The 13,759-nt window shown below is 41.6% G+C and overlaps 1 protein-coding gene across 3 annotated transcripts in view; it reads left to right on the forward strand.

Annotated features, from left to right (window-relative positions):
- The window catches only part of DCDC2C (doublecortin domain containing 2C), a 113,644-nt gene that overhangs the window by 20,827 nt on the left and 79,058 nt on the right, over positions 1-13,759 (forward strand). For 2 of the 3 annotated variants that reach the window (XM_039530972.1, XM_039530971.1), the window contains exons 3-4: positions 4,608-4,684; positions 9,782-9,913. In XM_039530972.1, coding sequence (XP_039386906.1) covers positions 4,608-4,684; positions 9,782-9,913 — 209 coding nt within the window. The remainder of the gene's footprint in view (positions 1-4,607; positions 4,685-9,781; positions 9,914-13,759) is intronic. The other variant, XM_039530973.1, reaches the window with a different exon arrangement.

Below are 13,759 nucleotides of genomic sequence, written 5' to 3' on the forward strand. Positions count from 1 at the left end.
ACCAGATCAGGGGGATGAGGTGGACCTTTCTTTCTTCTGGCAACTAACAGAAGTTGCTAGATCACAGGCCCTGGTTCTCATGGGAAACTTTAATCACCCTGATATCTGCTGGGAGAGCAATACAGCGGTGCACAGACAATCCAGGAAGTTTTTGGAAAGTGTAGGGGACAATTTCCTGGTGCAAGTACTGGAGGAAACAACTAGGGGCAGAGCTGTTCTTGACCTGCTGCTCACAAACAGGGAAGAATTAGTAGGGGAAGCAAAAGTGGATGGGAACCTGGGAGGCAGTGACCATGATATGGTCGAGTTCAGAATCCTGACACAAGGAAGAAAGGAGAGCAGCAGAATATGGACTCTGGACTTCAGAAAAGCGGACTTTGACTCCCACAGGGAACTGATGGGCAGGATCCCCTGGGAGAATAACATGAAGGGGAAAGGAGTCCAGGAGAGCTGGCTGTATTTTAAAGAATCCTTATTAAGGTTGCAGGAACAAACCATCCTAATGTGTAGGAAGAATAGTAAATATGGCAGGCGACCAGCTTGACTTAACAGTGAAATCCTTGCAGATCTTAAACACAAAAAAGAAGCTTACAAGAAGTGGAAGCTTGGATAAATGACCAGGGAGGAGTATAAAAATATTGCTCAGGCATGCAGGAGTGAAATCAGGAAGGCCAAATCACACTTGGAGTTGCAGCTAGCAAGAAATGTTAAGAGTAACAAGAAGGGTTTCTTCAGGTATGTTAGCAACAAGAAGAAAGTCAAGGAAAGTGTGGGCCCTTTACTGAATGAGGGAGGCAACCTAGTGACAGAGGATGTGGAAAAAGCTAATGTACTCACTGCTTTTTTTGCCTTTGTCTTCATGAACAAGGTGAGCTCCCAGACTGCTGCATTGGGCAGCACAGCATGGGGAGGAGATGACCAGCCCTCTGTGGAGAAAAGTGGTTCAGGACTATTTAGAAAAGTTGGATGAGCACAAATCCATCCAACAGTGCTAAAGGAGTTGGCAGATGTGATTGCAGAGCCATTGGCCATTATCGTTGAAAACTCATGGTGATTTGGGGAGATCCTGGATGACTGGAAAAAGGCTAATGTAGTGCCCATCTTTAAAAAAGGGAAGGAGGAGGATCTGGGGAACTACAGGCCAGTCAGCCTCACCTCAGTCCCTGGAAAAATCATGGAGCAGGTCCTCAAGGAATCAATTCTGAAGCACTTAGAGGAGAGGAAAGTGATCAGGAACAGTCAGCATGGATTCACCAAGGGCAAGTCATGCCTGACTAACCTAATTGCCTTCTATGAGGAGATAACTGGGTCTGTGGATGAGGGGAAAGCAGTGGATGTATTATTCCTTGACTTTAGCAAAGCTTTTGATACGGTCTCCCACAGTATTCTTGCTGGCAAGTTAAAGAAGTATGGGCTGGGTGAATGGACTATAAGGTGGATAGAAAGCTGGCTAGATCGTCGGGCTCAATGGGTAGTGATCAATGGCTCCATGTCTAGTTGGCAGCCGGTATCAAGCGAAGTGCCCCAAGGGTCGGTCCTGGGGCTGGTTTTGTTCAATATCTTCATTAATCATCTGGAGGATGGCGGGGACTGCACTCTCAGCAAGTTTGCAGATGACACTAAACTTGGAGGAGTGGTAGATACGCTGGAGGGTAGGGCTAGGATACAGAGGGACCTAGACAAATTAGAGGATTGGGCAAAAAGAAACTTGATGAGGTTCAACAAGGACAAGTGCAGAGTCCTGCACATAGGAAGGAAGAATCCCATGCACTGCTACAGACTAGGGACCGAATGGCTAGGCAGCAGTTCTGCAGAAAAGGACCTAGGGGTTACAGTGGACAAGAAGCTGGATATGAGTCGATAGTGTGCCCTTGTTGTCAAGAAGGCTAACGGCATTTTGGGCTGTATAAGTAGGGGCATTTCCAGCAGATTGAGGGATGTGATCGTTTCCCTCTATTCGATGTTGGTGAGGCCTCATCTGGAGTACAGTGTCCAGTTTTGGGCCCTACACTACAAGAAAGATGTGGAAAAATTGGAAAGAGACCAGAAGAGGGCAACAAAAATGATTAGGGGGCTGGAACACATGACTTATGAGAAGAGGCTGAGGGAACTGGGATTGTTTAGTCTGCAGAAGAGAAGAATGGGGGGGAATTTGATAGCTGCTTTCAACTACCTGAAAGGGGGTACCAAAGAGGATGGATCTAGACTTTTCTTAGTGGTAGCAGATGACAGAACAAGGAGCAATGGTCTCAAGTTGCAGTGGGGGAGGTTTAGGTTGGATATTAGGAAAAACGTTTTCACTAGGAGGGTGGTGAAGCACTGGAATGCGTTACCTAGGGAGGTGGTGAAATCTTCTTCCTTAGAAGTTTTTAAGGTCAGGCTCGAGAAAGCCCGGGCTGGGATGATTTACTTGGGGATTGGTAATGCTTTGAGCAGGGGGTTGGACTAGATGACCTCCTGAGGTCCCTTCCAACCCTGATATTCTATGATTAAATAGCACCAGTGAAGCAGTTGACCATCTTATTGAGAAGGGACTCTTCAGATTAAGTGCCCAGTCAAGAAACACTTAACTGACAATGGACCTTGGGAGACTCAGTCCACATATGAAGAGTCTTCCTGGGAACGTTCAAGCTAGCATGTGAGCAATGGCTGCTCTACCTGTAAAGAACTGAGTCATGCATGGATTTGCCCATGTGACTCTAAACTCCATCTTGCTGCTGTGATTTTCTGCAGTAAGAACAAAGGGGTGTCCTTCCACATGAGAGAGGTTATAAAAGGCCCTGGAATCCCCTCCTTTTTGTCTTAAATCCTGCTTTTTTCCTCTGGCGGAACTTTGCTACAAGCTGAAGCTCTGAACAATGGACTGAATGACCCATCTAAGCTGTGGATGTACTCCAGAGACTTGATTTGAGCCTGAAGTTTATTCCATCACTGCTACAAGCCTGAACCAAGAACTTTGTTCTGAAAAGTGAATTATCATACTGGAGGAAGATTACTAGTGGAGTTCCTCAAGAACTGGTTTTGGGACCAATCTTATTCAGTATTTTTTAATCAATGACTTAGGCACAAAAAGTAGGAGTGTGCTAATGTAATATGGTGATGATACAAAGTTGGGAGGCATTGTCAATTCAGAGGAGGATCAGAATATTATACAGGAAAATCTAGATAACTTTGAAGACTAGAGTGACAGAAATGGGATGAAATTCAATAGTACAAAATGAAAGATCATGGACTTAGGCTCTAATAACAAGAATTTCTGCTAGAAAGTGGGAGCTAATCTGTTGGAAGTGACAGGAGGCAAGAGACTTGGGTGTGTGGGATGATCACAGAATGCCTGAACCATCAATGAACTACAGCTATGAAAGAGGGCAACAAAATTCGGTCCTAGGATGTATCAGAAGAGGCATTTCCAGTAGAGATAGAGAAGTATTCATGCCATTGCACAAGGCACTGGTAAAACCTCATTTGAAATACTGTGTACAGTTCTGATCTCCCATGTGCAAGAAAGATTAATTCAAAGTGGAACAGGAGCCAAGAAGAGCTACAAGGTGATCAGGGGAACAGAGGGCTTGTCTTATGAGAAGAGACTGTTAGAGCTCTGCTTGTTTAGTCTAGTAAAAAGAAGGCTGAGAAGGGATATGCATCTATAAATGCATCAAATAGGTGAATATAAGGGAGGGTGAAGATCCATTTAAGCTAAAGGACAGTGTTGGCATAAGAACAAATGAATATAAATTGGCCATGAAAAAATTCAGGTTGGAAATTAAAGGAAAGTTTCCAATTCTAACCATCAGAGGGGTGAGGTTCTGGAACAGTCTCCCAATAGGAGTTGGGCGGGGGGCAGAGGCAACTTAACTTGTTTTAAGAGAGAGCTGGACAAATTTATGAGTGTGATTGTATGATGCGGTTGCTTGAGATGGTAGAAGGCAGAGACCAGCAGCCCTGGGCTCACTTCCAGTTTGTGTCTTATGTCTTTATCTCGTGTGTGTGCGTGTGTGTGTGGGTTTGTTTAATTTCTTTTCTCTAAAGGATGCATCAGGGATGGCCATGGCTGGAGATGAGACTTGGGGTGGGAGGGCATGGCTCTGAGGTGGCACTAAGAATTCTCTCTCTCAGGTGCGTGGCTGGCTGATTCTTGCTCATATACTTAGGGTCTAACTGGTCACCATATGTTGGATCTGGACAGAATCATCTCCCAGGTCAGCTTGGCCATGGTCTTGGGATTTTCTTCACCTTCCTCTGCGGGTGTGGGTCACTTGCCAGAATTATCTGAGTATATCTCACTTAATCATTTCCCTGCCATTGTGGGGGCCTTGACCACTGGTGCACATTGGTTCCTCATGTTCACTGCCTGTGGACATAATAGTCTAGTCTCCTATAGTCTATAATACTTTGGTCTAATTTTGGTTATTGGGTTTAGTGGTGTTGTAGCCTTTGATATACAGGAGGGTAGACTATATGATCCGGTGGTCTCTTCTGGCCTTAAGCTCTATGGCTCTATGACTCTATAACATTTGAACCTGGGTCTGCCATGTGTATATCTGAGCAGCACTTTTAAGATTAAAATGTTTTAAACATCCCACATAATGTGTTTTTTTTTCTTGCAGATTAAACCAGTAGTTCATAGTAAAATACGTGTGCCTTCCAGGTGGCAATTGATCAGTAATAAGCCACGTAATATCAAGTAAGTATGTTGTAAATCAAAACTCTAGATTTGGTTTTAAATATTCTGCACCTATAATGTATGCAAAACTCCATATGTCTAGTTCCGTGGAAAGAGAAATGTTTATAATAAAGCTCAGGTAAAACAAACGTAATTTGAAAGGGCCAAATTCAGTCTTGATTTACACTCCTATTAATTTAAATGTAATTTGTATCATGTGTGAGCCAGAGCAGAATTTGGCTCCCTCTATCATTGTAGAGGGAGGGAGGGACGGACAAGAGAGAGGGCGTTGCATTCATTATAATTATATTGATTGATTTTTTTTGGCAGCAAACTATTTTTGGAAAAAAATTACATATTCTAGGGAATTATGTGGTGTAGCTTTTTTGTGTCTCAGATAATATTGTAAAAGGACACTTAAGATGAAAGTCATATTTTTTTAAAAAAATCTGTATTAGAATTACTAAAATAGATTTTTAAAACACTGAATTGCCATGAATGGAGGGATCAGAAATAAGCAGATTCTCATAGAGGTACAGAAGGAGGGAGTTGCAAAGGAATGGTCACACTTGATATTGGTCTGTGATGAAATATATTGCTCTCCATATGTTGTTGATAAAGGAGGAGTGTTGTATGGCTGCACTACCTCCACTACAAGTTTGATGCTCTGCAGGCAGAGGAAGCAGTGCAATTCTGTTGCACAAGAAGCGGGGAAGGAACACTGGATGTGGAGGAGAAGAGCCAAAAATGCGTTGTGCTTTAATATATGATGCCACTTTAAGTTTCATTTGAGAGAACTACAGTGATAATACTCAGGGGCAGCTCCAGGCACTAGAGCACCAAGCTGCAGGGGGCGGCCCCCCGGTCGCCGTGAGGGCGGCACTCAGGCTGCCTTTGGCGGCATGCCTGCGGGAGGTCTGCCGGTCCCGTGCTTCGGTGGTAATTTGGTTGCGGGTACGCCGAAGGCGCGGGACCGGCGGACCTTCCGCAGGCATGCCGCCGAAAGCCACCTGACTGCCGTGCTTGGGGCAGCAAAATACATAGAGCCGCCCCTGATAATACTCATAGGTTATTTAAAGTGATGAGCATTCCAAGAAGAGCCCTTTTCAAAGTTTATATATTTTATTTACTTATTTTTTCAACTTTTAAAATGCCCATTGTTCCTACTGGATGCATGTACAAATATTTAAGGTACAAGAAGTCACAAAATCCAAAAGACAATAATAAGATTATCTGAATCCCACCAATTAATCATTAAGCCTCTGCCATTGCCCCCGCCAACAATTTATCTTTCCTAGTTGAAGCTTGGGAAAAGTAAACGAGGCTGCACCAGACCTAAAGTTAAAAGATTTGGGCTCTGGCAAATGTAGAATTCATTTTACACCTCCATTTGAGGATCCTACTCTTTAAGAATGGCCTGCCTTCCATACTCCTTGCAATTACATAAAGAGGTTTTTAGCCCAGGAGTTTTGTATAATCTCAGCTGTTATGGTATCATATGGGGAAAGAGGTGGTTTCTGATGTAATTATGATCCAATCCATTCAAGGCTTTTGAGATTAAAACCAATAACTTTTAAATTGCACCCAGAAGTAAATAGGAAGCCAGTGCAGTTTTCAGAATCCAAAGGTATTGTGCTTCTGGTGAGAAATGTAACTAACAGGCCAGTGCTGAAATGTTTAATCTTCCATAGCCTTAAAGCAGTTTAAAATAATGTCAGCATCAAACCCAAAAAGAGTTGAGATTCAAAAATGTAGACTAAAGAGTATTTATGACATCACCTATGATTTGAATTGCTACTTCAAAGAAAGGAAGGTGTTTGTTTATATACATAACTATCCAGTGTTTGAGGTTTTCCATGAGTAAATTAAGATAACTGAACTTAGAGATAAAAAAGATCCATTAGGTCATCTGATCCATTCCCATGACAGTCATGGCTTGCTCCCTACAATATGTTTTCTAGTGCTTTGTCTAATTTGGTTTCAAATGTTTGGACCCTCCAAATCATCAGTCGGGATTATTCTACAGTTTTATATTTCTCACTGACAGGCACTTTTTCCTTTGTGTAGGCTATTTTGTTCTTAATTTTATTCTATAAAAATTACATCCATTAACATAGTTAGGAAAATAATGGTATTTAAAATGTACCATAGCAACCTTTTTTTTTTTTTGTAAATCTGATTCACTGTTTTAATGCATGATCTCTGTGTTTTATAATAATTTACTGAAAATTCCACTAGATGGCCCCAAATATCTTCCAAACCCAGCCTTCATTATTTTAAAGTATTGTTTTAAAGTGGCATCCAGACACAAATATTTGCTCTTGGCTGAAATTTGACATACTGTACTATTCATCGCAGGAATTATGATTATTATTATTTTTTATACTTTTTACGAGTAGTGTTCATGTTCATGTGTTCATGTGAAGCACTGACCATACAACAGTATTAATCTGTACAGGAGTGGTACTATGGCACAGGTAACTTCAGTGTGTATTTATAAAATATAGTACACAGATGCTCTTGGGGAAAACTAAAAGTCAAAGGGATGGGTGGAAGCCCAGGTGCAAAGAGTATTTAAAGCTGAACTGAACAAAGCATTTATAAATTCATAATTGGCAATTAATTTTTACAGTGTTCAGGTATGTGCTGGGTGCCCTGAATTACATGTAACTAGTATTTGGTCCCTGTTTCAAGTGACATATAATCTAAGTTCCCATGTGATGTAATAAAACAATGTTGGGTCTGGGGAAGGAGAAACATAAAGGTAGATTCTCACGGGCATTGCAGCAGCTTTTCACCACCTGGGTAGCATAACGTGGCTGAATTCCAGCCAGAGCTGGCCAGTGGAGAACTCTCCTTGCATAGCAAAATTCTTTGCTGACATAAAGCTTGCAGAGCTGGCTCCTTTCCCAGCCCTCCTCTCTTGCCTCAATGTAGGGGCATGTCTCCAAAATGCTACATTCATTCTGCACAGATGCATAGTCAATTATAGACCTTACACGAATGGTGGGAGTTAGAGCAGGCACTGAGCTACTATATACTGGTGTAGGATCTGGAAGCTGTAACTAGTGAAGACGCTCTGAGCTGATGGCAGAGAGCTCTTTCATTGACTTAATTACTCCACCTCTGCAAGAGGTGATATCTACACCGGCACTTAGGTTAGTGTAACTTATGTCACTCAGGGTGAGGATTATTCACACTCCTGAGTGACGTAAGTTATACCGACGTAAGTGGTAGTGTAGACAAGCCCTGAGTTGAAAGGGAACAAAAGAAGGGAAGAGAAAAAGGGAAAGGGAAACATGGTTTTAATAGGACTAACATTTATGGAGCCAGTATTACTCACTGTGAGTGAGAGTCGCAGCATATGACCCTGAACATTCAGTTGCTACATAAAGGCCATATACTATCTGTGATCTTTATGCTAACCTCTGCTCTTGGGTAAATCTGCTTTTGCGTAGTAAACAGCCTGAAGTGTATATTCCAGTCCAACAACTATACCTACGAATGGAACTCAGCCATTTCCACAGGAGGAGTTTGACAGCCCTGTTTTAGGGCTTTTGTGTAGGCTGCAGTCACCTGATGCCAATTCTTGTGTGGAACCTGCCACGTGGTTGTAGCATGGTTCTGCCTCATGCAGTTTTGGCATTTTGGATGTGCCATACCATGCTAAGCAGAACCAGGTAGGTAGCACAGTTTGGTGCTTCAGTGTAGGCAGGTCCACAAAAAATGTAGTCACTTTTGGATTGTTGCACTACTCATTGTTGTTAATGGGTTAAAATCTCATTAGGATGTTAGTGGCATCATGAAGAGTAATAAGGAAATAATAAAACATATTCAAACATTGTTCAAATCACCATCTGTGCTTTATAGAGACGAGAGGGTCAGGATGACTAATAGACCAGTCTTAGTCTTTTTAATTTAACTGGTTTTAAGCAGAGAGGTGCTTTCTCTCCACGCCCTGGTTTAGCCAAGCTGTGCTCCCCCACCGCTGGTCTTCCTCCTTGGTGAGACGGTCAAAGTTTCTCCTCCTGTTTCAATCTATTTTGGACTGCAGGATCCCTCACCCTTTCTAGGGAGAGAAACCCTATTATCTCCTTGAAAATGCTCCCCATGTAATCAGCACAAGGGTTTGGGGGTGGGATAGCAGAAGCTGCTTGTTCTTCTGAGAGAAAAGAACACCTATGCCTCAAAAAAATCTGGATGGAGTGTGTGGAGGTAGGGAGAAATATTAATGTACTAGTATGTGGCTAAGCAGGGGGAACAGGAGGGAGCTCATTTCACACTGTATGTAGGTGCCCTTGACTGCCCCCTCCTCGTCCACCACATCCTCTGTTATTCCGCAGAGCTTCTGTCCATTTTGTGTGGTAGGGATGCTGCTTTTCTGCATGTGAAGAAATGCTCCCTCGCCCCTACAGCAAAATGTTCTAGGGCCACTGGAGTTACTGGAAGCTGCACCAAGAACCTGAACATTCCCTGCAATCAGCCAGTGCTTACTCTTGGTCCTGCCCCCCTGTTGCAGATATAAAATACCACCCCTCCCAGCAGAAGGTGAGGCTGCTTTTGTGGAGGGGGCCTATAGGGCTAATGGCCCAAATAGCAAAATTAGTTTTAGAGAGACCAACACTGCTCTATTATTTACTGTGATTCCTTCTAAGAAGTGAGGCTGAGCCAAAAAGTGATTCCAGCCACTCTTAAAGGTTGAGTAGGAACAGCTTTCTAATATGGGCAGCAATGAAGAAATCAATTGATTCTATTATCTCTTTTAAAGGATTGTACATTATTTCCTCTGGGAATTGTGAGGACATCTTTGGACAATATGGAGAAAAAGTAATTGAATTTTCAAGGGCTATATTCTTCTTGGCTTCTCCAAGTGGACATATTTCACTGATTCTCCCATCATGTCAGACAGAAACATATTAAAGAATACAATTCTGTCTTTTTATGGATGAGTTTTCATGTTTTATGAAATGGACTAAGATTTAAAATGTATTGTTGAAATCTACAGGGCTACACTACTAATGATCCAGATTACATAATGTTGTCAACTGATATTTTTAGTTTTTCTTTTGTCTATGTCTTTCACTACTAAAAAATATGGCTTCTTTTGTCTTTTGGCAGTGTTTTCACAAATGGAGATATGCTTATACCACCTATAAAATTTATCATACCCAGGTTTACTCTGAAAAACTGGAATTGCGTCCTTGCGCTAATAAATGAAAAAATCTTTCCTCGCTCCGGTGGTGTTCATAGGTAAGAGTACAACTGGTAATTTAATATAGCTAACAAAAGTTCTGAGTCTGGCAATTTAGGATTCTTTTTGTATTCATATGCCACACCAGTTATTAATGACAATCTAATATTTTGATTGGTTATGTATGAAAGAAAACGGAGTATCAAGGGCAGGACTTTTTCAGGTTTCTGATAATTTGTGTTTCCTATTGCATTTAGTTCAGTACCTTTTTATATATCTACATTTAATAAATGTTCATAGCAATTGGTTTGGTTCATCAGGACACCACTGTATGTATTTTTTGCTTTAAAAACCTGGTGTTCTGTATTTAGTACAGACATTAAAGGAGAAGATCACAAGAGTAACATAAAAGACATCGTCTACTCTTGAAAAGGAACAGTCTTTATGGAAGGGCTGGGTTCAGGAAGATAAAATGGACTAGTGTTAAGATAGTTGTGAAGATGAGATTAACCAATGCTTTAAGTGTGAAATAGTGGGTCAGATTTATAACTGGTGTAACTTCAGCTGATTTCCTGTTTGGCTAAGGTGGTTGTTTTTTTAGTGACTATTTATTTTTGGTAGTGATCGGAGTGTGCTATGTGGTTTCGAAACAGAAAAGAAAGCACGAAAGAAGGGAGAAAAGAAGACAAATCATGCCCTGAGGAGCTTGCAGTGTATAGATAGACAACTGAATGAGGGCGAAAGGAAGGGGTTCATCATATATGCCCAATTTAGATTTTTTTGGGTTCAAAGCTCTTGGATGCCCTTCAGATTAGTGGGAAGTTTGTTTTCTTTTCTTCTCACAGATCCTCTCCTTAGAATTTAAATAAAACGTCCGCACCATGGGTAGACTTCTGTCCCTTCCTCAACTTAGCAGTTCAGAGACAATCTATACTATTCAAAGAATCCACTTAGGAAACAGCTTTAAACTGTGAAACCATTTTAGTGGTTATACCAGAAAGTATATTATATCCTCACATATGGTAATTCAAAAATGGCTCAACCATTCTTTCTCAAATTTTCCAGCAAAATGTCCCATTAGGTTAAGCATGTAAAGTTTTGGCACTGTAAGCAGTGCCTCCTGGTGTCAGAGCATGGTATTGCAGGGTTTTTGCCTCTAGTGCCCTCTGTTGATCTTTTGGCTCTGGTCAGCCTGTTTCTGTTCACGCCTACCTCTCTTGCTTAGTCATGTCTAGTCCGGACCCCCTTCAGGGATAACAAAAATCCAAACAAAAGTTCACATAAACAAAAGGTTAGACTCACAGACTTTAAGGCCAGAAGGGACCATCATAATCATAGTCATTGCAGGTCACAGCACCTCACCCACACTCTCCTGTAATAGGCTCATAACTTCTGGCTGAGTTACTGAAGTCCTCAAATCTTGGTTTAAAGACGTCAGGCTACAGAGAATCCATCATTCACTCTAGTTCAAACCAGCAAGTGACCCAATGCTGCAGCGGAAGGGGAACCCCCCAACACCCCAGGATCTCTGCAAATCTGACCTGGGGGAAAACTCCTTCCCAATCCCAAATATAGTGATTAGTTAGACCCTGGAAAATAATTCTCTTTGGTAACTCTCCATCTCATTTCTCATCTCTGACTGCTGGAGATATTTGCTAATAGAAGTTGCATATACCATTGTAGGCAGTCTCATCATACCATCCCCTCATAAACCTATCAAGGTCAGTCTTAAAACAAGTGAGGCTTTTTGTCCCCATTACTCCCCTTAGAAGGCTGTTCCAGAACTTCATTTCTCTGATGGTTAGAAACCTTTGTCTAATTTCAAGCCTAAACTTATTGATGGCCAGTTTATATCCATTTGCTCTTGTGCCAACATTGCCCCTTAACTTAAAAACTCCTCTCTCTTGCTGATGTTTATCCCTCTTATATATCTATAGAAAGCAATCCTGTTTCCCCTCATCCTTCATTTTGATTAGGCCAAAGAAGCCAAGCTCCTTAAGTCTCTTCTTGTAAGGTAGGTTCTCCATTCCTCTGATAATCGTAGTAGCCCTTCTCTGCACTGGTTCCAGTTTGAATTAATCTTTCTTAAACATGGGATCCCAGAATTGCACAGTTTTCCAGATGAGGTCTCACCAGTGCTTTGTATAGTGGTAATAACACTTCGCTATCTTTGCTGGAAATACCTTGTCTGATGCATCCTAGGATTGCATTAGCCTTTTTTCACGGCCACATAATATTGATGGCTCACAGTCATACTGTGTTCAGCCAGTACACCCAAGTCTTTTCTCTACTCTGTCGTTTCTAGATGATATGTCCCCAGCTTTTAGCAAGAATTCTTGTTGTTAGGTTCTTAGATCTTCCTTGGGCTCCTCTTCAGTCTGCTGTCTGGACTCTCTTCCCGACACTACTTCAGGGCCTTCCACAGAAGCCCAGGTGTGGTTCCTCCTGCAAATAGAGTCTTCTCAGCCCTTTCATGAGGCCTAGATGTTTCAGGCTGTCACCTGATCCCAATTAGTTCTGCCCCTTCTGACTAAGGTGCTGTTGATTATTGTGGAGGTGGGCTGATGGAACAGGCCTAGCTAGCTCCATGCCTCTTGACCCATAAAGGAGCAGGCCAACCTACTACAAGCCTAAAACAGAAATGTTTGTCAAAGATATAAACAACTGAAAAATCTATAACTGATCTGTTTTCTCCATTACCTTATTTACACTTTCGTTCATATGTCAGGAAGTGTGCATATTCAGATTTAGTTCATACTCACTACAATATTTCAGATATTCATAACCACAAATTAAAAACTTTTTTTCTGTTAGCAAATGCACTATTCACAGAGGACTAATTCCATGCTAAGTCTGAGTTTTCTGCACCAGAATTTTGAAGTTTGAGGTCCGTGCACAAAAATATGTGCAGGTTTGTGCCCTTCAATTTTGGCATCTACCTATCTGCAGTTGGAAATCCTGATTTGCACATGTTGCAGTAATTGTATGCAAAAATGTAGGTGAACAAATTCATGCACTTTTTCGCAATGGAACTTGGGCCTCTCCCTTTAAAACTAGAGTTCAAATCTTCAGTAATTTCCAGTCCCTCAACTCCCATTGGCTCAGTTCCTTGCAAGAGGTATGCAGCACCTTTGGGGAAGTAACTCGTGGCACTCAAGGTTCAGCTGTTTTTGTGTTACAATATGTGCATGAAAAAAATCTTGGTCAGAATGCGTGTCATTTTCCTCATCTTATTATAGCTCTAAACTGACTAAATGGATTTTCCTCTATTTTTATAGGAAAACCCAACATTCAGAGACACAGCATGGATATGTTCAGCCAAAATATGAAATTTTTAGAAAATTTGACCAGCTCCTCAGCTGGTGAAATTGAGCATAGCTCCACTTAGCTTCACCCATTTACACCAGCTGAGTATCTTGTCCATTGTGTCTGCATTTAATAGAAACCAGTTGCAACCTTAACTATAGCTTTTGCTTTATAATTGTAGCTGTTTCCTTTTCTATTGTATCATCAGCATCATGGCAAAGCCCAAAGGGACATGGTCTTCTTGCATATCAAGTGCCACTTGGATTGATCTCTGGCTGCATCCCTAACCTGAAGTGACTGAATATTCAGATTATGTCCATTACTGGCAATCTTGTCATTCCATAGCAGCATTCCTTGGTATATGCACTTTAGAATTCAGTGGTCTTCCATTCTAATGATATGTTCATACCAAGAAAGCTGCTGAAACGGAACCAGTGCTGATGGAGGTGATTGCCGGGTTTGGCTTCAAATATCCTAATTTCTGATTTGTTCTGCCACTTGATATGAAGCAGCTGACAAGAACTGAAAATGTCAGTCTAGTGTTCTTCAGCCTTCCTCAGTTCCCATGTTTCACTGCAATGCTGATTTGCAACTTCATA

Source organism: Mauremys reevesii, linkage group 3 (genome assembly GCF_016161935.1).
Source record: "Mauremys reevesii isolate NIE-2019 linkage group 3, ASM1616193v1, whole genome shotgun sequence".
NCBI lineage: Eukaryota > Metazoa > Chordata > Testudines > Geoemydidae > Mauremys > Mauremys reevesii.